This window comes from Phacochoerus africanus, chromosome 10 (assembly GCF_016906955.1).
Source record: "Phacochoerus africanus isolate WHEZ1 chromosome 10, ROS_Pafr_v1, whole genome shotgun sequence".
In the NCBI taxonomy this organism is placed as follows: Eukaryota; Metazoa; Chordata; class Mammalia; order Artiodactyla; family Suidae; genus Phacochoerus; species Phacochoerus africanus.
In genome coordinates, this window is record NC_062553.1 from 63,310,404 (window position 1) to 63,336,070 (window position 25,667).

General features: G+C 35.4%; 1 protein-coding gene across 1 annotated transcript in view; it reads right to left on the reverse strand.

Annotated features, from left to right (window-relative positions):
• Positions 1-25,667, reverse strand: part of EPHA5 (EPH receptor A5) — a 326,237-nt gene that overhangs the window by 279,996 nt on the left and 20,574 nt on the right. The window contains exon 2 of the mRNA XM_047799235.1: positions 18,082-18,146. Within this exon, the coding sequence (XP_047655191.1) occupies positions 18,082-18,146 (65 nt within the window). The remainder of the gene's footprint in view (positions 1-18,081; positions 18,147-25,667) is intronic.

Genomic DNA, 25,667 nt, shown 5'->3' on the forward strand with positions numbered 1-25,667 from the left:
CTGAGATAAACTGTGCACAGTATTTGAACTTCAAGTTCATGAAACTTCAATTATTAATAAGAAAAGAATGGCTGGTGTGTCATGTAGAGACTCAGCACGGCTGAGAACTGTCAAACAGTTATTAATATTTAATTTTAAGGGTATGTAGTCCTTATTTGGCAAATAATTGTCAGCCGATTTGGACAATGGGGGTTTAGGCAGTTTAGCTTATGAAAAGGGAGAAGTCTCATATTACTTGTAACTAACCTATCTGAATCTTGGAAATCACATCCAACAATAAAATGCTTGCATTAAAAGAAGTTGGGCACCTATGCCATATGCCTCACAAAAGGCTATAAACACACATACTATATAATTAATATATATGATATTGTTTCTATGAGAAGAACATTTAAAGTTATAACTGAGGATCATAGCTCTTCTACAACAATCCCAAGGATCTGAATCCATACTCTTATAAATGAGGGAATGTTTCTCTTGCAACCACACATTCATTTATTTCTTCACTCATTTAATAATTATATTGATTCCCTATTATGCCCTTGAGACTCAACAGTGAACAATAAAGACAATTATATGTTTCTTAAAAGATACCTATATTTAACATGCTATCATTGGAGATATACATACACTTGTAAAATTAATATGATAGAATGTCAAGTTTGTTACTAAGTGCTAAAGAGGAAATACTGTCTCTCTTACAGCTTTCAAGATAGCTATATGAGACAGGAGGCTCCAGGATTTTGGAATTCTAGATATATTCAGAATAGCCACTCCATGGAGACTGAGGCATAAAAGCTCTGAGGTCAGTAAAATAAAAGGTCTGAATAAACTTAAAATATTTTGAAAAGCAAAGGAAACCATCAACAAAATGATAACCCTATAGAATTGGAGAGAATATTTGCCAATGATACGACCAACAAGAGGTTAATCTCCAAAATAAAGAGCTCATTCAACTCAACAGCAAAACAAACTAAAAATGGGCAGAAGATCTAAAGAGACATTTTTCCCAAGAAGACATACCAATGGCCAAAAGGTACATGAAAAACTCCTCAACATCCCTAATTACTAGAGAAATACAAATCAAAACCACAAAGGTCAGAATCACCTTGCACTGGTCAGAGTGGCCATCATCAAAAAGTCTACAAACTATAAATGCTGGAGAGAGTGTGGAGAAAAGGAGGCCTTCCTACACTGTAGGTGGGGACGTAAATTGGTATGACCACTATGGAGGACAGACAATAGGGGAGCTGCGAGGCAGGGGAAAATCTACAAAATATTCTAACAGACTGAGATAATAGAAAAAAATCCATGTAAAGAGAATTAATGGGCCTGTGGATCTATTTTTTTCCCTGATATTGCCAATTTATCATATACAGTATCATATATGATATGCCTAAAAAGGCAAGTGCATAGAAGACACACATCTGAAGTCTTCTATGTTCCATATGCACCTCTTCTCATGAGCAGAGGCAATCATGTGACATGTAACACAGGAGGTAAACTAATTTCTAGTCATCAAGTGATATCAGTTTTGACATTCAGAAAATACTAGGTTTCAAGCATTTAAACCATACTTCTATATCTCTCTCAGTTTTTCTAAGAGGTACATCAATCTTCTCATCTCCGGAAAGATTTAGCAATTAACCTACTTAACCTAATTCACAAAAGGAGGCCATTGCAAAAATGAGTTAAATTTAAAAATTTGCTTGCCTCTATGGTTGTAGCTACATGATAAGAAATTGTCCATAATATAATTGATTCAACTTACAGTTAAAAATAAGTAAAACTGTTTGTTTTTGCTTTTTTAGGGCCACACCCGGGGATATGGAAGTTCCCAGGCTAGGGGTCGAATCATAGCTACATACTGCCAGCCTATGTCTGAGCCATAGCAATGCAGGATCTAAGCTGTGTCTGTGACCTACACCACAGCTCACAGAAACACCAGATCCCCAACCCACTGAGCAAGGCCAGGGATCAAACCCGCATCCTCATGGATACTAGTTGGGCTCATTAGCACTGAGCCACAACAGGAACTTCTTGGTATCACCAATTGACACAGACAACATCCAGATTCCAATATGTGAGTTTGTCAGCAGTTACTTTAATATTTATTTATAAAGTGTTTTAAGAAATGTTAACTGAATACCACACATATCTAAGTCACGCTTTGAGTAATAATTTATATTTTGAAAAGACACATTATGTAAAAACATGGCTTGATATTTAAATTTGTCACTGCCAAAGGAGAAATAATACACGAATGTATTGCAATAATGAAAAATACTTTTGAACTTCCTAAGTTTTATAAGTATTGCAGTAGAAGCCTGATATATACAAACTGCTTACCGGAGTCCACAGAAAACATCGCTATTAGCTACATCATTATTTTGATGGACTATTTAAATATTACACATCTGAATTTAATAATGTTCAAATTTTATTGTTAAAAACCTTTACAAGTCTCGAACTTCTTTGTGTATTTAATTGTATGATGATAGAATCTCCAGCCCTAGCCCTTGTTCTAAAAAAGCCAATGAATGTTTTGCATCTTTGTAACCTGAGTGCTTAGTACAATTCTAGGCACATGGTTTGACAGATAAATATTTATTGGACAAAAGGATGAACACATAAACCATTCAAGAAATTAACTTCAAAAGCATGATTTCAAAGTTATATGCAAACTCATATATTTTCAAATCTAAGGGGTACTTAAAAAAAATCCACCTGTGCATGTATGATGCTCGGATTTACAATAAAGTTGCACCATTTTCTTTGGAGACATTCATTTAATGTATCTTTCTATGGGGTTTTTACCTGGTTTCATTTGCTATCCTACCATGTAGCAATAGATATTACATGGATGCAAAATTAGCACATAAGCTAGATAAATTCTTCTGTTTCTCACTTATGTAAATGAAAAGGGAATTCATTTCATTGATCCTTGGAAAAAGTAGATCTAAAATCCTAGGTCACCTAGTCTCTATAATAAGAATGTGAAATAAGTCTAATGTGGCTCATCCAACATATTAAAAATTACACATACACTGTAATTTCCAGTGACAGACTAGTTAGTTGTTCTTATGGTGCCTTAGATAAAATTTCCAGGCATGTGTAAGAAACTGAATCTTAAGTATTGTTCTGTATGTCATTATGACAAAAGGAAAATATATTTCCTTATTCTTATTTCTCTCTACTACTGCCTCCAGATAAATTTTAAAAGGAGAACAAGTTCTTTGAATAAAATGTTTCCTAAACTGTTTTCTGCTGCATATTCTTCATAAAGATATTTATACATACAGTAGGCAAAATGTTCCTTGAATAAATAATTTGGGAGGCCTGCACAGTCATTAATCTCTAAAGGCCTAGTATAATGCAACAAGTAAGGAAATATGCTTAATTCCATTTAACAGTTTTTAAATTTACTTGAGTATGGAACCCCTTTGGCTCCCATATATTTTCTATTTCAGACAATCTATTAAATCTACTAACATACTAAAGTAAAACATTGTTCGGTGACATACTGGCCATCATTTCAGGGACTCTTAGCCCTCCTTAGTTTATTTGATCCTAAACTAATCTGTCTTGTTTACAACATACATATTCATTTTTTGGGATGTGCAGTTTGAGCAGGAGAGAGCAATCGCCCGTATTCTCATTGCCTTTTCAACGTCTGATCATGTGATACCTTATTACTTCTTTGGAAAAATAAAAATTGGCACCTTAGTTCAATCTGCTATTATAAATACCACAGATTAGATGGTTTAAACAACGAATATTTAGGTCTCACAGTCCTGGAGGCTGGGAACTATAAGACTGAGACACCAGCAGGTGTAGACTTTGATGAGATCCTGCTTCCTGGCTTGTAGATGGACACTTTCTTGCTGCATCCTCATATGGTCCAGAGAGGAAAAAAGAGGAAGCAAACTTCCCCTGCCTCCTATAAGGGCACTCATCCTATCTCGAGGGCTCTACCCTCTTGACTTTATCTCCTGAAGGCCCCACCTCCTGGTACCATTGTCTCAGGATTTCAACAGGATTGTGAGGGGACCACAAATATTCAGTCCGTGGCATTGCTCAAATTCACACCTCAGTTCTCAGATCTGACCATCCAGAACCACAGCAGTAATTTCTTCTTTAGATTGATACAAATTCCAACTATGAACTAATTCTAGTATTAACACCTTTGTCCATATTATAATCACTTACACCACCAGATTTCAAATTAAAGTCATAGCCATAAAAGCAGATGTGGGCACTAAAAGAATCTTAATAATTACCAACAATGCTTTTTTAATGCATAAGTTAACTGAGATAATTAAGGTTTGGAACAACTCCCAAATTAAACTTAGTATACACTTATGTTGTTATCATTATTGTTTATCTTTACTGTTACCAATGCTGTTTTTTTGGTGGTGGTTTTAGTAGTTTTTACACTATATAAATTCATTTAAAAAATTCTTTAATGTACATTGGAAATATTGGCCATATTTGTCTAATAACATGAAGATCCCTAACTATAAAATGGTGGTTTGTTTATTATTTTTCACAGCTAGGTCCTAAATTTTCCTTCTGAAGATGTAAAGAAGCTACCTAAGAGAATCTTAATCTCAATATTTAACTGACTGCAGCATATGTGATATTATATTTTCATGCTCATTTCTACTTTCAAAAAACCCACAATGTATATTATTCGCAGACGTCAGGAATGAATTTTGGTACACTAGTGAATAAAAGCTACCATGAAAATCACTGCTGATTGGCCAGGAGGAAGCACCATCAGCATCTGATGACATAATCACTACCTTTCACCTTCCAGATTAATGACATTCCAATATCACTTTTCCGAACCATTTTAATTTTCCTGATATGAGCACTGAAATCACATGCTATTTTTACCATAACAACCTTAATCTATGTATTTTATAAATGTAAAATAATTCCTAAATTTTATATTTTATAAATGCAATATACACTGTTAATTACCTTTGAAAATCCCATTATTCAATCTGGTGTCAAAATAAAGCAAAGAATAAACTAGAACAGCTTGTTAAATGAAATGACTTCACCTTTCAGGATTATACTCGTCATTATACCTTTAATTGTGCAGCCTGGAAGTATATGTGACACAAACTGAATAATCTTCCATTATTTAAATAATTTGTAATCACAGCAGAGCCTATGACTCTTCAGCTTATTACATATTTGCATATTATAATCAACTAAAAGTTCATGCATGCCCAACTATACAAACTGTGTAAAACAAAACTTTATATATAAAACTCTGTTTAAAAATGAAACAGCTTTGGCAGCTGCCCTATTTGGATATATATTATGTGGAATGGGGTACATGAAGATCATGTTAGATATTCTAGAAGCATGTGCACATCATTTCCAAAATCTATGTTCTAGATCAAATGCTAAGAAATAAAGCTGAATTGGAATGTATTTTCTGAATATGTGCAGATTCATAACCTACAGCATTAAATATTCACAATAACATTTTGGAAATTGAAATCATGTAAGGAAATGCCACAAAAGAAAAGCGTTGCTAGATATTAAAGATTATAAAGACAATTACTCAATATTAAAGACTGCCTTCCTCTTTTGTTTCTATATTTTTGTATCTATAACCTGCTTCTAAGAGACTTGGCTTATGATGCAGCATAGGGACTTCCAGAACCAGGTCAGCAAACACAAGAGTTATTTCCTTGGCCTCTAAGGAAACAGTGAGCTAATAGGATGCTATTAGTTTCCTTACTCATAATAACTGGGTATATACAGGAATATGCAGTCAAAGTAGCATAGAGACACACAGATATTTGTGTTACAGAACAGAAAGACTATAACAAAAAATGTAGAATCACAGATTACAATGACATCCAGAAAATAAGAATAGCGAGACATGTAATATTAAGATTTTAAGCCAATCAATCAATGGAAAAATGGGCAAAAGACCTGAATAGACATTTCTCCAAAGAAGATATACAGATGGCCAACAAACACATGAAAAAATGCTCAACATCACTGATTATAAGAGAAATGCAAATCAAAACTACCATGAGATATCACCTCACACCAGTCAGAATGGCCATCATTAATAAATCCACAAATAACAAGTGCTGGAGGGGCTGTGGAGAAAAGGGAACCCTCCTACACTGTTGGTGGGAATGTAAACTGGTACAGCCACTATGGAGAATAGTTTGGAGATACCTTAGAAATCTATACATAGAACTTCCATATGACCCCGCAATCCCACTCTTGGGCATCTATCCAGACAAAACTCTTCTTAAAAGAGACACGTGCACCCGCATGTTCATTGCAGCCCTATTCACAATAGCCAGGACATGGAAACAACCCAAATGTCCATCGACAGATGATTGGATTCGGAAGATGTGGTATATATACACAATGGAATACTACTCAGCCATAAAAAAAGAATGACATCATGCCATTTGCAGCAACATGGATGGAGCTAGAGAATCTCATACTGAGTGAAATGAGCCAGAAAGACAAAGACAAATACCATATGATATCACTTATAACAGGAATCTAATATCCAGCACAAATGAACATCTCCTCAGAAAAGAAAATCATGGACTTGGAGAAGAGACTTGTGGCTGCCTGATGGGAGGGTGAGGGAGTGGGAAGGATCGGGAGCTTGGGCTTATCACACACAACTTAGAATAGATTTACAAGGAGATCCTGCTGAATAGCATTGAGAACTTTGTACTCATGTTGCAACAGAAGAAAGGCTGGGGGAAAAATGTAATTGTAATGTATACATGTAAGGATAACCTGACCCCCTTGCTGTACAGTGGGAAAATAAAAAAAAAAAAAGATTTTAAGTAAGTCAAATATGATTATCAAATGGAATTTGAATAAATCAAAGAGACCACTCAAATACAACTATCGATTGCTGGGTAAAATTCATATGCACTGTAAAAATCAGGCTTTAGAAACATGATGGAAATTATGTTCTGAAACAACTAATTCCATTGCAAATTTCTGGAATAAAACATTTCCTGTTAGTAATTATTTTTATAACTAAATGATTTTATATGAGAAAACAACTTTATACTTAAGGAAAAGCTTTCTCATAGAAATTCCCAAAAGATGCAATTGCGATGATGCCAACTAATTTTCTAAGCTGCTCTCCTTACTACAGAGATGGTTACCAGGAGGCGCAGCTACACCTCTACTGCATGATTTTACCCTCCTTCCTCAATCCTGCTACATATACTTGAATCAGTGATAGAGAGCAGAACCAAGTGAAACCCATCAATATCTTCTTACGTGGAACTTAGTACCTCTCCAGTCAGTCTGAGCTGTTTGTGCTGTTTTTTTGTTTTTTGTTTTTTTCTGTCTTTTTGCCTTTTCTAGGGCCACTCCCCCAGCATATGGAGGTTCCCAGGTTAGGGGTCAAATCAGAGCTGTAGTTGCCGGCCTATGCCAGAGCCACAGCAATTGGGGATCTGAGCCTCAACTGCCACCTACACCACAGGTCACGGCAACGCCAGATTATTAACCCACTGAGCAAGGCCAGGGATTGAACCCACCACCTCATGGTTCCTAGTCGGATTCGTTAACCACTGAGCCACAACGGGAACTCCTGAGCTAGTTTTTTAAATATCGGGGATCAAATTCGGAATTATGCAAAAGCCATGTGAAAGTGAAGCAAAGAAATTTGTTTTGCAGAGAGAATGAAGGAATGACTTGTCAAAAGCAGGAACCAGAGAGAGAGGGCGACCATGCCCCAGCTTGGGAAAGCTTGCCCAATCCTTTGGTTTCATTTTTCCAAGAACTCAATTAGTATCGGCTTCTTTAATGAGGCATTGTGCTAAAAACTGCACCCTTATCTCATTCTAATCTTCATGAGAACATTGTGAAGTAGGTGGTATTATATGTGATTTATAAACAAAGAAATAGAGACAGCGTGATTAACTTGCTACACATTAGGTAGTAAGGGGTGGAGCTACATTCTGAATTGAAATCAACAGATTTCAGTCTCCATGTTAACCACACTGCCTTTAAGGAGTCAAATACGTGTAATTTGGATTGAGCTCAACAGAGAGGGGGCCCCAGCGCTATGTATATATTTCTGTAAACTGTGCATTTCACACCTCTAGGGCACATCATTCAAACTTATCTGCTTTAATAGTTGAGTAGAGGAACTGAGTCCTGGGTATCAATATAATCTCACTATTTGGCACATAAAGTCCTTTGGCAAAATAAGTTGTACAAGTATTACTGGTTCAACTTTACACGACACCAAATAAACAAGAACCCCTAAATCCAAACTTTGATGTATCTTTTACATTTGAGCCAAAAATGTACAGCTTTTAGCATGGTCCAACCACAACTTCCTACAGATACTAATGCTCAGTTCCATATCAATCAGTAGCAGATGTGGTCAATATGAAATTATACTTTAGGCATAGGGTAATGAACATGCCAGAGGTAAAGATAAAAGGTCTTTACAACAGAGACGCTTACAGCAGTCACACGCAAACATTGTTAAAACTATAAATACCTAATTTTTAGCGTGATCAATACACAGAAAGTGCCATATTGATTCAGTCTAGGAAGCAGTCACCCTTCCAGGTGGTAATGAAAACTGTCATGTAATAGGACTTAAACTGGGCCTTGGAAAAAATGCTTAGCATTAAGACAGGTTATATAGAGGGTGGCGTGTAGAGTATTTCAAGAAATCTGTGCTAAACACCAGAGGTAGAAATTTATATGAATCCTTTGTGGAGTTAAGGAAAGAAGCCAGTTCATCTGGGGGAAAGTGTAGGGAGAAATAAGAACACAAAGATGGAAATGCCAGACTCCAGGGGCAGATTCCAGGCTGAGCAGTTCGGACCATCATTTTCTGCATTAGTGCAAGCACTGAATGGCATAAAAGAAAAAAAAGAGAGAGAGAGAGAGAGGGAGAGAGAATAAGGCAATGAATAGTAAAAGGCTTAAAAAACTTCAAACTGGAGAGGAGTTTTGAGCATTCTCTCTCCCCCTGCTGCCTCTAATGGAAATAATCAACAGGAATGCTGCATGATTACAGTATATTTTTTCTCTGTGGGAGAGAGAGATTATGTACTCAGAACCATAAAGCATTTTGCTTGCAAAATTAATTCAAATTGACTTGCATGGGAGCACTGTCACATGAATTGAAAACAGCTGAAGAATGGTTAGGGAAAAAAAGATCATGATAAACAGCAATCACACCACTCAGAAAATACCTGGTGTTTGGGCCCTGTGGACCTCTGCAAAGCCCAGTTTTATTTAACATCTTCATTAATGAATGGGAAGATGGGAGTAAAAAAAAAATCATTATAGTCACATACAGAAACTGGTGCAAATATCAATGAAAGCAGAGAATTTTTTTTTTCTTCAGAAGGAAAAGGATTTTCGTCCCAGATTTTACATGGACTACATCATTTCTCAGAGAAACCACCAGACACAGACCCAGAAATCTCCAATACATAATATGGAAAAGGAAAGTAAGAGGACCCCCATATGAAACAGGTGGGAACTATACTAAGAAATGGCTGTTTCAAGCAAGCGTGTGCACAGGTGTCTCCCATCAGAGGCGAGGTGACAGCTTACATATAAATCTTTACAAATAACCTGAAACTCTGTTCACATTTATGCTCCCTGCTCATTATACAGACCAATAGAAAATGTCATCCAAAAGGAATGGATCAGAAGAATGAAGTATTTGGGTAGAAAGCTAGACAAGGGGATGAATATGGATAACATAGCTGTACACAGTGTAATCTGAAGAAAAAAAACAGATAAGGATTGGGATGGAGGAGAAAGGATTTCACAGCACAATGTGCTGATGGGGGAACAGTTAGTCTTTGAACTGCACTTTTCTGAGGAAGTAAGACAAACTGCAGTCTGAAGGATGAATCCTTTAGCTTGCCTGTTGAAGTTAGGTTACGAAGAAAGGATTAACAAGACGCAATCATGGTTAAAAGTCATTTTCCAGTTATATTTGTGAGTTTCCCTATAATGTGGGTGTGTTTCAGGAGCCTGTAAAGAAAATATTTGAGCTATTTTATAGTGACTTCAAATAGTAAACAAATAATACATGCATGTCTTGATCCTATTTTGCAGGAAGACTCTGGGACGATTGCTAATTCATTCAATATAATCATATATATCAAAGATAAAATACGACATTTGTCTCATTTGCCAAAGAGCTGGACATTTTAAAGAACTTTCTTCATCATTGCTATGTTTCCATGGGGGAAATCTAAATGTGAAATCGTGCTTAATCTAAACTTCAGTGGATGCTTAATGACTATCTTGAATTCCTTAAATTATTTATCTTAATTACTTTACGGGTTGAGTGTGCTTTTTGTTTTTCTAAAAAATAATGAATACAAAGCTACTTTGGAATAAGACTGTTCTTCATCACACTGCCATTTGCATTATATAGTATAATCTCTACTCCCTGTAGAATTCTTTTCTATCACTGTCCAAATAAAGAGCTTTTCCATATCCACTAATGTGCTCATTTTTACCCACTTCAGTATTTCATCTTTATTAGCCTCTCCATGCTCAGTGTGGGCCCAAAGGTTGTCATTATCTTTCCTCCCCTTTGGTATAAAGCAAAGCGTAAATAAGGGTCTGGCAAAGCTCACCCCGATCGTAACCAAAATACAAGAGATTAGCAACATTCAAATATTTCTCCTCATTCTTTGTGTTTAAGTCTGGGGACAAGGAATCACACACAAAACCCTCACATCCACTTTTGCCAAAATCAAGTATCAAAAGAGAAAAGCCCCTGTAAGTTTCCTCGATTCATGAGAATCCACATAAAACACTGACAGTGTAGTCACAGTCCATTTTGATTACTCTAAATTTGAGTTATTTTCAACCTCAAAATAAATACACAGGTTCTGTCTCAAAGAAATCAGAAAATAGAACAAAGTGACACTAAAACAAGAAAAGCCATAAACTCCTGTTTTGAAGTGACTTCTAGGGGGACTAGTGACAGTTCTTTCTCCCCTAGGCAGAGAGCAGATTCCTCTGTCTCCACTGCATAACAAATATGATTTAAGGCAATATTCTGAAACCTCTCTGAAGTGAATAAATTATTATGAAGGATCCTAATAGCCCTTAACATCAGCAAAATAAAAGACTTCAGAAATTATGTTTACCCTCTTTACACGGAAGAACGAAAGAGCAAAAATAAAAGCAGAACATGAAATATGACTCAGAGGTGACACCCAGGGGAACACGATGGCTTGCCCATTGCGTGCTACAGGAAGCACACAGAACTCAGCGGGGAAAAGGCAGGGTCCACCAAAGCAAAGGAGGCAGGTGCAGCTTGTGGTCTTTTGTAACAACAACGTATGGAAAAAGAGCAAGAGTGGAATTTCTAAGACGTAAAAGCATAATCTCCTCTAAACAAACACCACAACCATTCATTTTATTCTCACAAGAATACATTTTGAAAACATTTGCTAAAAATTTCCAGGAAGGAATGCTGTTGACATGCATGCTTAGACTATATAGATTAATCAGTATTAAATGTTCCAGAAGGTGCCTGCTTCCTTCTAATTACATGAGAGTTATTTCAAAGTACATCAGGGTATATACAGACAGGAAAGTGAGTGGCTTTTCAAGACCCTTCCACGGTAGACATGTTATTACATATTTGTTAAAACCCACAGGATGTAAAACAGAAACAGAGAACTCGAATACAAACCACAGCCTTTAGCTAATAATAATGTATCAGCATTGGATGATCAACTGTAACAAATGTGCCAGATTAATGCAACATGCTACTAATAGCTGGGAAAGGGTAAAGACGGTACTGAGGTTGTATGTAGGAATTCTCCACACTGTCTGCTCGTTTTTATGCAAACCCAAAACGTCTCTAAAAATTAAAGTATACTAATTTTAAAAGTGAGGCAAATAGTTAAAATTAACAAGTATTTTAAGGCAAAATCTTATGAAAACATAAAAAATAGAGGGATGACCACATGAGTCAATCATGAAATCAATTAATTCTCAAGACCTCTTAATTATTCCTTAGCCCCAGTCTGAAGAATTACTATTGTTGTTAGAATTATGTTCTATTGGGTTGAGGCTGAAAAAGTTTGAGAACCTCAATATAAAATACCAACAACAGATACTCTGGAGGAAAAAAAAAATTAGCCAAATAAACAGTGAAATTTACAGAGAGTAACTATGCACATTTTACATCAATTAAGACAGAAGTCAGTCTGTGTTTTGCCAGTTTGTTTTTGTTTCTGTCTGCAATTAAAGACCCCCTTCTGGAAGAAAAAAAAAGTCTACAAACCCTCCCCTTAATTTTATTCAAAGTGAAATTAAACTATTCAGTCTCACATTTGGGTGTTGCATAAAAACTCTTACAAAGTTTACTTACTTCACTGAAATGCCAAAGAGCTGAGTGGTTGCTGCTTTTACCTACCAAAATGCTGCTTTCTGGCTATGTTTAAAATCAGCCCAATAGAAGCAGCTTTTTAGGCAACAATTATCTTTTCTATTCCTTTAGTGGATGACGGATGACAACCGATAGGAAAGCCGAGATTCACAGAAATTCCAAAAATAATATAGTGAATTACAGATATAGCTGGAAGTCAAGTTAATTTATACTTTTCATTATCCAGTAGCTAGCTAGCTTTTATTTAATTAGATAGTTATATGTATATATACATAACACAATATAACATATATCTTAACACCTAGGTTCTATACATTTTTTCTTAAAATTTTTATTGCTATTTCCCCAATTCATATTATGATCAGCGATTAATAGCATGTGACCCACTCCAGCTCATTTACAACTTTCTTTGAGGTGAAATTCATAAGCATCAGTTCTTCCTTTACATAAACTAGAACTCTGGGAACCATCAAAAACAAAGTCAAGCCTCTGGAGCCCTGTTTGTAGGAGTTCACCTCTGGTTTAAAATAAACAGTATCCTGGAAGATCTAGGTTTATGATGGCCTCAATCTCTTAACAAACTACATAACTGGGCAAGTTATTGAACCTCATTGTCTTACTGAGCCTCATTTTCTTTGTCTAAGTATTTCTTTCTACACTGTCGTTGTTAGTGATGACTGAATTTACGTACTCGAAAGAGTTCTTTTTTTTTTCCTATGGCAGGACAATGAGAAAAAAATGATATGAGAGCAAGTATGACAAATGCAATACACTAGAAAGAACAATCTTCCCAGCTGTGTCACAAACAACTTGAATGACCTTGAGCAAATATTGTCACCTCTCTGCCACTTTTTTGAAAGTACAGAAAGAAAGGATGGCAACAGAAAGAATTTCATTTACCACATTGCTCTAACACCCTGGTAACTCATGCTCAAAATAATCCTGCCTCAACTCCAGGGTGTCAGAGACTAGTTAGTACCTAACTCTTCTTCATTACTTTATCTAACTAACCAAACTAACTAACTAACCAAAGCAGGCACAAACTAAGTAAGGCACACTTAGTCTGTGCCTAGAAGAGTTCTAACCGAAAATAAATGTCCAATACATATCCACTGAATGAATGAATGCAGCAAATTTGCACAAAAGCAAACTCTGCTATAACAGAGTACTCCTAGATATGGATGGGAAAAAAAAGGGAAGGAAAGTTCAAGTTGCTACCATGAGGCAGAAGACACACACACATACACATGCTGTCTATCTTATACACCATGGCTAAAATGCACATGCTGAAGTCCAAATTCAAATGATGAGTCCTGACTAAGGTGAAGTGTTCAACCAAAAACTAGGAAGAAACCATCTCAGGATGTACCAACAAGAGCAGTTTTAAAAAAATAAAGTCCCTCCTGAAACAAAAGAAAATCTCAATGCTTGTGCAATATTTAAAAGTGACTCCACGATAAACCAACATTACAGACTTAAGGAGTGAAGTATATTAGGTGGAAACCAAATCAGAGGAGAATTTGCTGACTCTCTTCCAACTCAGCTTCACGTGGCTGAGGTCATAGAAAGATGCTAGCTCTGGCTTTCTGAAATTTCCAACTAAACAGAGAAGATGGAAATTCTGATTTTATATGAAACCTCCCAATCATTCAGTGCTGACAATGAGTTCATACAGATATATTTATATTCAAAAACAAAGAAACACAAAAACCTGATGGATTGATGGAGCTCTAAGTATGCAGAGAACAGAAATGCAATAGGTCAAAGATATTTACTGAGCACCAAAAACTGTGCCTAGTTCTATGGTTAGTCTCATGTATTTAATCTTTACGCAAAACTACATCTCAGTCATGTATGTCCTATTTTATAAGTTGAAAAATAAAAGAAGTTATCCTTCTATTAAATATTTATCAAAGTTCTATTATATGCTGAGCCAAGTTTTAGAAACACTGCATGGTAGTAAACAGAAGACAGCTATAAGAAATCTAAAGCTGAAAAGCAACAAAAAAAGTATCGCAGGTGCAATGACTGTTTCTAAGAGATGTATGGAATGTGTATACGACTACAAAGGATGAGTAAGTATTTCTCCTAAGAACCTGCCCAATTCTTAGGCCTAGATTTAAGGTAAGTATTTATTATTAGTTTAAGAAATAAAATAATAAAATATTCATTCTTAGGGCCTGAAGTTAAAAAATAATGTTCTGAAGAAAATATTCCTCTTTGCTTAGTATAATAAGGGCTTTCAGATTGGGAGAGCTCTGAGTCAGACAAGCTAAGACAGGCTTACAAAAGCATTCTTTCATGGCATTATTGGGTTATATATAATAATTCTCTGAGATAAAGTTTTTGCAGAATCTTCTAACAGATTCTGTCCACTCTAGTGCCTGCCAGACTGCTGGTTTTCTCCTTGATGGAAGATTTTTTTTTTTTTTTTCAAGGCTACTTTAAAGAGCTGGAGAAGCATGAAAGGATACAGGGTACCTTAAAATACCACAAACTTGCTATTCTAACAAGACATAGTCATTTTTCTCCAGTAACTGTTCCTTGGATTGCTCCAGGATTTTGGTTCATTACCAGAGTTATTGTAAAGTTAATTCTTATAATATTTTCCAGTTTTATCATGGCTTTTATGGAAGAAAAGAGTTTCAGATGCCCTTACTCCAAAAGTTTTGCTGACATCATTCTGAAGGTCTACATTTCACTTAAACTGCTTATCTAATAATAAGTGACATAGCCTGATATAAAAAATATATATACTCTCCATTGAAACTACTTGTACTGGTTATGCTCATATTCTTTAAAATATAATTTTATTTTATTTTTTATTTATTTATTTTATTTTTGGGGGGGCCGCACCTATGGCATCTGGACGTTCCCAGGCAAGTGGTCCAATCAGAGCTATAGCTGCTGGCCTATACCACCCCCACAGCAACACAGGATCCAAGCTGCGTCTGTGACCTGCACCCACACAGTTCGTGGCAACACTGGATTGCTGACCCACTGAGTAAGGCCAGGGATCAAACCTGTATCCTCATGGATACTAGTCGGAGTCATTTCCCCTGAGCCATGATGGGAACTCCTAAAAAAAATATAATTTTAGAACTTTCTTCAATCTGCATTCAGGTGACACAACACAAAACATACCTGGATACTGTGCACATTCCTCATACCTGGATAAGAGATCATTCACTAAGTTTCCCTAATTTAATTTCTACTTCTTTAATATTAACATCAGGCATTAGCTATGTCAAAAGAAACATCACTCAAAAAATTACAAGATTTTTGAAAAAAATACTCATTTAAAAATCTGAAAAAAGTTAACACTGCAGTATTACAATAGCAAGAAAAAGAAAGTATGAAGTTGTTAGGATGGCTGGAAATATTCCATTTCTGACGCAAAGAATTATGTTTTTACAAAGGAATCAATTGTGTTTTATACAGAACTTACATACAAAATTGAGTAATCTCCCTAAAAATGTCTAGGTGCAAGAATAACTAAAACATCAGATTTCCCCTCAAAGTTATACTCTGTCAAACCTTTTCCGAGTAACTTTTGAATGGAAACAGAAGGAACACAAAACTAAATTCAAAGAGATTCAAAGAGAATATGACATTTTCTTAGGTTATTAAAAATTAAATTCAACCCAACATGTCAGCAATTTTCTCAGAAAGGGCAATTTAAAATATTTATGTAATAAACCATTTTTGATATGTGAAAAAATACAGAGTACAGAATATATGTACAGGTTCTCATAGATGGAAGTCAGCCAGCCATCTACTTGTGCAGAGATGGTAAAAGATGAAAAGAAGGGAGGTGGTGAGTAAGGGGAAGGCTAAAGAAAGAATGGAGAAGGAAGAGCAAAAGAAAGATAAAAGAGAGACCAAGAGAATATATACCTTTATGTTTGCACTAGCCATACATGAGTAGGACTTTTATTTTTTTCATTTGACTTATCTTTATGTTCTCATATCTTAACAAACACCTTGTATTTATTTATGTTACATCTCTCAATGCAACCATAACACTTAACAACCGTAAAGAAATACCAACTTAATGAAAAAAGAAGAAGCACACTGAGATGAGGATGTTAACATAAATGATTATGAATTTAAAAAAAATACTATTTACCTTATTTCCACAGAAATAATGTTCTAAGTGAAGGACCAATTAACACATCTGATTTATTCATCAACTGAAAAAATTTTACATTTTGGCCATTTGGATTGTTATAACCAGGTCTGTTATAATATTTTATTACTTAAATTAAAATTAACTTTTAAAATCATCTGAAATATTATTAGTCTGCATAGTTTTCTAAATGAATTGCACATAGACACTGTATATATAAATTTTAAGTATTCAAATTGTTTAATAATTTTTTCTTAAAATGAGGGGTTGAAAATATTATTTGTTTTTGTCACAAAGTGGTTCAATAAATGATGCTGGGTAGTTTTAGCTTGAAAATCTGAATATTAAGTTAACATTAAAGTCTAGATTGTTTTTAATATAACAGTCATGCAATACAATTAATGTTTCCTACATAAAACAATGCTTTTTATGTACAATATTTTACTTAGGTTTCATTTCCCATCTGATAATATGGATGTGTTTTTAATTAAGCAGAAGACATTGTACTTTTTTTTTTTTTTTGTCTTTTTAGGGCTGCACCTGAGACATGAAAGTTCCCAGGCTAGGGGTTGAATTGGAGCTTCAGCCACAGGCTTACACAACAGCCACAGCAATGCTGGATCTGAGGCCACGTCTGTGACCTACACCACAGCTCATGGCAACATTAGATCCTTAAGCCACTGAGGAAGGCCAAGCACTGAACCTATGTCCTCATGGATATTAGTCAGATTCGATTCAGCTGAATCACGCCAAGAACTCCTCGAATATTTTTAATATAATTTATGTATTAAGTTATTAGTATCTTAAATACATTAATATGCATATTGTTTAAAATGGCTTAGCTAATTTGCACCAAAGACCTTATTTTAATATACACCAGTAAAATAATTTACTAATAAAAACACTAGTTGATTATAAAGGATCTTCCAATGAAGCACTTTTCTTTAAGTTCTCATTAGAGGAAATTTCAAGAATTGAAATAAAACATTTGAATAATTGAATGATGACTGACCTGATAATCTGAGAAAGTTTTAATCTTAATGGAATTTCAAGGACTTTCTGATAATACTTTCGTTTCCTAATGTAGTGAATGAAACATATAAGTGGGTCCCAGTGTTTGATTCAACACTGGTCACTGACACATTAACTTTTATCTTCTATTCAATCAGGATAAGGGCAAAACAGCAGCAAATCTTTTTTTTTTTTAATTCTTCTTTTTTTTAGGACCAATCTAAAAGTGTGTTTGTTGCATCAATCTGAAATTCTCCTGAAGGCTAAAGAAAACATCATATTTCTTTATGGAGAAACATTCAGAAACAAAAAAATATATTTGTTATTCAGTCATTAAAATCTCTCCCCTATGTGTCTGTTTTTCCCAGACAGAGCCAATATGGGTCTCCTCCTGCACCTTCACCCACACACATCCCTCTCCTCTTCACATGTGTGCTGAGAGGATTTTCGATTACGTGACATTTAATACTACGTCTTTTCAAGGAGTTTAAGTCAGAGGGAGAACTTCATAAAGGCTTACCCCATTTTTCGGAAAAGCAATCCATCCCAAGTCTCCCATGACAGTCCGTGAATCCAACAAATTCACTAAAAAAGAAAGAACACCAAAATGAATTAAGTATATAAAAATACATCACTATTTTCATAGTGTTATTAAAATTACATGTTGCTTATATAACTGAAAATAGGTTAAGCATTCATTAGGATGGATGCAAGAGTTATAACATTATTAAGATGCAAGAGAATAAGTGATTTTGAATAACTATTTAGAGAACAATTACAGCAAAAATGTATAAAGAAATCATTACCCTAAGTGCTTCTTTTTCTTTTGTCAAACAAGAATCAGGGAAAAGATTGATAAGAAAAAGAAAAAAAAAATAGAAGGTCCACAGAAAACCGTGAGGACCAGGGCCACTTTTTTAAAGGCCCTAGGTCTTGGGATGAAGCTGTAGCCATCAAATTGCAGCTAAACATACTCTATTGTCTTCGGGAAAGCTGTTATGAAGCAATTAAGAAATGATTTGCATGAAACAGCAATAAACTATTCCAAGCTTGTATCAATTTTGTGATATTAACCAAAATCTGTAATCCAAATTGCAAATTTAAATAAGAAATAAATCTACACAACCTTAACCAAGCTTAGGAAACTGTAGCAGCTCTTGCAGTTGTTGCTTTAGTTCAGTGCCCACTGCCTTCCCAAAGGTATTTTCTACTTAGATATAACCATAGCCCAAAATGTGCTTTTTATATTAGCTACATTTTTTAAAGGCAGACTTCAGATAGGGCTGGATATCCTAAAATATTTGGAACTCCCAGGACAGAAGTTCAGATTTCATCACTGCTGAAGGAAGCCCTGGGAGACCGTGTATACACAACTGCACCCAGACGCACACTTACAAACATACACACCAACAGTTTATATTTCAACAGGTGCGCCTACAGTCCCTCTGAAATTAAGCAGCTTAAAAGGTGCTGTGTACTCAAAATGCTTTAGCTCTAGATTATAGATAACTATCTTTCGAAGATATGCTACCTCAAACAAATGGATCTACGGGACATCTGCGCAGCTGAACCACTTTGAATGAGCATGCCATGGACCCAAAAGGGTAACAACTGGGTTTTCTACCTGCAAGTGTATGCCTGGGGTACTAAAGATTTAAAGGTTTAACAGCTGACAGACTGAGGAATGTGTTTTTACAAAACTTCTACAAGAAAACATAAGATAGGAGTTCCCGTCATGGTTCAGTGGTTAGCGAACCTGACTAGTAACCATGAGGTTGCAGATTTGATCTCTGGCCTTGCTCAGTGGGTTAAGGATCCGGCGGCATTGCCATGAGCTGTGGTGCAGGTCGCAGACACAGCTTGGATCTGGCATTGCTGTGGCTCTGGCATAGGCTGGTGGCTACAGCTCCGATTTGACCCCTAGCCTGGGAACCTCCATTTTTCGTGGGTGCAGCGCTAGAAAAGATGAAAAGACAAAAAAGAAAACATAAGATAAAAGTATCATGACCTAGGAAATCAGGATCACAACTGAAATGGAAATTCTCTACATGCAATGGAAATTAGGTCCATTTAACCCTTATTATACAGCATTTTATTTCCTATCACATATGCAAATATACACATCTTATATATTAAGGTAACAGTCTATATTAATTTATTAATATGAAAACAAATTTAAAAATTAAAAAATGGGTGTACAACTCAATACTGTAACATATACATAAACTTGTCTATTTTCCTCATTATGTTCTGAGCTCTTTCACTATAAAAATGCATGCTTAAATAATGTTTGTATCAACTTTAGCATACACAAATTATATTGGCTTTAGGCAATAAAATAATAATTTGTGGGATTATGATTTTGTAGAGCAAACTGACCTAACTTAAAAACTACTGTATTAAAATAGCAAAAATCCAAACCAAACAAACCAAAACTGTTTTACTCCCCCACTAACTTGGCAAATCACCAGTCACTCCACTAAATCTAATTTTTCCAGGTAGATGCATACTCTTTTCTTTTCACTCTACTGTTGGCTTTTCTGGTTTCTATGGGAATAAGGCTATGTTAAACTTAAATGTCCTTGTCCTCATTTTAGTTTTTCTGGGGCACTAGGGCTATGTCTAGACATGACTAAATATCAGGGGAGTGCAAAACCTAATCACTCTGTTTATTCATCTTTATAATTCACTTTATTCACCTTTGATATTGAGCAGCAGCTTATCTGTGTAGACTAGATAAAGTAGAGCAAATGAGCAAACTAAAGGCCTTCTACTATGATGGCAGTCACTGAACTTAGTCCTGTGCTGGCAAAATGATGTGAATTCTAGGAATTCATATAGCCTGCCATGAGAAATACAGCATGCATCTTGAAACAGTCATTATTATCAATCAAGAGATTTCCAGGCATCTTTCTAAAATTTGGTTACCTTCATTTGAATTAACTTTTTAAAATTTTTTTAAAAAATTTTGTTATAGTTGATTTACAATATTCTGTCAATTTCTGCTGTCCAGCAAAGTGACTCAGTCATATATATATATATATATATATATATATATATATATATATATATATAAAATCCTTTCTCACATTATTCTCCATCAAGTTCCATCTCAAGTGGCTAGATATAATTTGAATTGACTTTAATTTAAATTACTATTTTTACTCTTTTTTGGCTTAAAGATACATGTAAAAATAAATAAATGACCTCACAATACTAGCTTGGCTGTTAATACAATTTATTGGACATTTTCAATATTGAAATATGTTGCTAAACACATGAAAAGAACTACAACAAGAACGTTATCTTTCTTTTGATCATCTTGTCTAAAGGTTGTTTTCAGATAAAATAGTTTAGGAGGTTTATTAGAAACACATGTATATTACTTTTCACTACTATGTGAAATTGCTTTTCTCCTAGAAACAGAAGATTTCATAAAATTCACAATGCAAAACATATATTTACATGTACCATTACTGAATTGACAATTGGGAAAAAAGAGAAAAATTAGGTGTTTTAGGGAATTACCTGCAGACTACTATATTTTAATTATGTTCATATAATATTGAGGAAATTGGGATCCAATGCTTCAGGGAAAATAAATAAATAAAATTAGATCTGCATAATATCAGACAGATTGATACAGAGGGTGAGAGAGCTTTATAACACCTCCAAGCTTTGCACATGCTGCTCTAGCTACATTTGCGAATTGCTAACTTTTCATTTGTCCTTCAAAATGTATTTCAGTAAAAGTAAATAAATGACCTCACAATACTAGCTTGGATGTTAATACAATTTATTGGGAATTTTCAATATTGAAATATGCTGCTAAACACATGAAAAGAACTACAACAAGAATGTTATCTTTCTTTTGATGATCTTGTCTAAAGGTTGTCTTCAGATAAATAGACAATTTCAGGTAGAAGTGAAAAGTGACATACATGTATTTCCGATAAACCTCCTAAACTTGCCTTCTCCAAGACGCCACCTCTGATTTTCCATTTCCTACGTCTGGGTAAGGTAGTATTACTGAATATTTAATTATCACCTAATTCTAACCTCTGAAACATGGACTACACAGAATCATATTATTCTAATTGTACGGCTCCCTTAAAAGAATGCCATGTTTGACCCATGCCTATGAACCAAGCCTGCACTCAGAACAGTTGAATAGCTGTCTGTATTGTCAATGAATCATTTGGTCACTGGGCAGATCAGAATGTGGCTGAATCAACACACACCAGTGGTTCTCAAAATGGACATCTAATAACGTCTGGAAACATTTTCGATTGTCAAAAGTAGGGAGAATGTTTGCTGTTGACATCTTGTGGGAAGAAGCCAGGCATGTAACTGACTAAATATCCTTCAACACACAGCAAAACTTCTCCTGCCCCCAGGAAAGAATTATTTGGCTCAAATTTCACTAGTGCCAAAGCTGAGAAACCATAGTATACCTTGCGATGCTACTAGAAAATCTCTACTTTCCTAATTTCTTGTACAATGCATCAGCAGCATGTTCTTCATTAACAGAAGTTAACATAGTTTGAAGCATTCCTTATGAATCAAAATACTACTCCTATATAAGGAAATGAAAGTAGTAAACATTGGAGTCTTATTTAGAGAAAAAAATAGAGTATTCTGAATAGCCAACAACTCTATTTTAGTAACCAATGTAACTATTAGTATAAGTGTTCTTATTTATGCTCCAATAATTCTCAACATCCATGATGGCATGAAAAAGCTCTATGCCACTGATACCAGTAATGTCTCCATTCTCCCCATTACTTTATGCTACTGACATAAAATCCAGTTTAGACACAGCATACATATAATTGCGAATTTTCAGAATTTCATTTTTCAATTTCATTACTGAATTTATTAAAAGGGGGTTTGGCAATAATGGAGCACAGTCACTCTGTAACTTTTGTGCTACAATTACAGTAATTAAATTGTTCTGAACAGTATATATGCTTGTTGTAAACTGCAATGAATACACAATGAGTATTGATCTTCATTGTACAACTTAATTAAAACTTGTCCAGGAGAAGCCACTAATGAATATAATTAGAGGAAATGTTTGATACCACAGTTGCTCTGGAAGACATTAATTAGATATCAGAAATTTTATGGAAAATGTTTTTATTCTATTATTTATATTTTAAAATAAAGCCACACCATTAAACTGGGAGACAGCCTTCAAGGTCATTTTCCCTCTGCCACTGTATAATTACAAAGAAGATGGGCATATTGGTTGATACTCTAATCAGTAATTAAGAAGACTGATTCTCCAGGAGAAATAACTCTACAGAGGTCAATGAGTATTTAGGCTATTGCAAATTCCTAAAATTAATATAGGAAAAAGAAAGACTCACGAATACAGGACCTTTTTAATATGCAAAAACTGGTTAACTGCCTAATCAAACAACATATTATAATAGGAACTAATTCACACTAATCTTATGTCTGTTTTAATTTTATTACTACACACTAATAATTTTAATGCTTTCTTGGACAAACAGAGAAAAGCTTCTAAGAATTCACATTCAGAAAAGGCAGAGAGTTGCTAACTCATTCTTGTTGGGATTCAAGAAGGACAAGGGGAGGGCAGAATGAGGAAAATGGAATTTATACAAAAAGACTCCTAAGGCCTCAACTTCACACATTCTAATAATTAAGTATTAACTGGAGCTAATTATTCAAATATGCTCTTTAATGATTATAACTGTCAAATACTCATAACTTGCTGTGTATCATTCTGACTCCATTGATTCCTCCCTAAAATCTTGCTAATATTAGTCACAAAAAGCAAAAAAAAAAATGTTATTGGATTTTCCAGAAATATAATGCATTCAGATGTGTTTTGAGATTGAAGTGTCAGAAGACTGCTCAAAGACACCTGGTCACCACCATCATGGGCAATGCTCTGAGAGAATGTGTGATCCTTGGAGTTGTTGTCATGGTGCAGCAGAAACAAACCCAACTAGGAACCATGAGGTTTTGGTTTGATCCCTGGCCTTGCTCAGTGGGTTAAGGATCCAGCGTTGCTGTGAGCTGTGGTGTAGGTCGCAGATGCGACTTGGATCCCACGTTGCTGTGGCTCTGGCATAGGCAGGTGGCTACAGCTCCGATTCAACCCCTAGCCTGGGAACCTCCATATGCCAAAGGTATGGACCTAAAAAGACAAAAGACAAAAAAAAAAAAGAATCTGTGATCCTTAAAGGTAAAGCATGAGCCATAAGGCATATTCCTTTTTTTTTGCTTTTTTCTCATAGCTTTAATTAATTAATTAATTAATTTACCTTGCAGCCACCCCCAGAGCATATGGGAATTCCTGGGCCCGGGACTAAATCCAAACTGCAGCTGTAGCCACAACGGATCCTTACTCCACTGTGCTGGACCAGGAATCAAACCTACACCTCCACAATGACCCAAATCGCTGCAGTCAGACTCTTATCCCACTGTGCCACGGTGGGAACTCCCATAAGACATATTCTTAATCTTATATTATCTGTCTTTTCTATGATCTTCACATTAACAAACACAATGATAATGGTAGTCGAACCTCCAGTGTGAAGAGAGAATAATCTGGATTAGTAGCACATAAGATGGCATTCTTTAAAGGCATTGAATCAAAGTCTCATTGAAAAGACTTTGTAGAGTTTTGATGGATGCTTTCTTATTGATTCCATATAACAATATCAGAAAAGCTACTGAATTCAATTACAGCACACATTTAACTAATCTGTGGGAATAAACCCCAGATATACAGCCGTCCAGCCTCTCTCCATGGTCCCACTCAGCACAGATGTGATTTCTTGCTTCTAGACTAAATTTTATAATTTGACAACTGCTGCAGGGAACAAAGAACAGTTGGCAAAAGGAATGCAGAGAAAGAGGACATGTGTTTCCCCTTGAAAAAATAAATTTGTAAATTTGGTAAAAATTATGTTTTAGGTTTAGGGGTGTTGCATATTTTCCGGCATCTTTGCTTGAAAGCAAGAATCTATAATCAATTCTATTTCCACAGACAATGAGTGGGAGAGTCTTAATTTCTTTTGCAATTCCAAGCAACATAATTGTACAAGATTTTTTAGGAAAAAAAAGGAAGAATACAGGGAAAGGGACTTATTCCATGTATACTCTGCATCAGGTACTCTACTAGGCAATTTATATATGTTCTCACACTTAATGATCTCAACAAACTGAGATGATCAACAGAACATGGACAGTCTGCAGTCTCATTCGGCAGGAAAATGAAGGAAGCAAAAAATATGAGGCAACACCTGAAGCCTTCATTACAGACCATAAGCCTTGCTTATTGCTTCCCTCAACCAGGTACTTCACTTAGAAGTGAAGCCTGGAACACAGAATCTTTTGATTGCAGTGACCTCCCCAGGACATGCAAAGGCCATGAAGTAAGCCCTAAGTGTGGATGAATCTACTGTACACAAAGCACGGCTGCCAAATATTGCTTGAGAATAATCTCACAACCTAGAAGACTGGTTGTGAAAACTTGTGATAATCATGTAGCTCTGACTTCCTAATTTTCCTTATGTTTTGGCGGCATATGGTCACGACCCCATGGACACGCTCACCTGTCATCTTCAGTGACAACATATTTCTGTGGTTTTCTTTTCCTCTCTGGCTCTATTTTTCCATTATAAGCTACTCTTCCTCTACAAACCCTTCAGACCTTAGCTTTGATCAATGCTCTGTTTTTGTAGACTATTTTCGCTCATCACTTTACACCAACAATTCCTGACCTAGACATACAGGAAAATCAAAAACAACCTTTCAGAAAGAATAAATGTCTTGGCACCAGCCCATACATACTGAATCAGACTATTTAGGATGGAGAATGGTTAGGATATGGATTTTGTGTTTGTTGGTCAGGCCTTTTAGAGGTGATATTAGCACATACCCCTATGTAAGAACCCCTGCAGAGGAGTTCTTGAACTTCCAAGTCTTAGGTTGTAATGTAAACGTTAACAACCCCACAAAGCCATATACCTTGTCTATCTCTCTCTCCTGAAATTCCTACCAACCTATCAAAATGTCTGCTAGTTGAAAGCTACATTAATGACATCCAGTCATTCCAACTTCAAC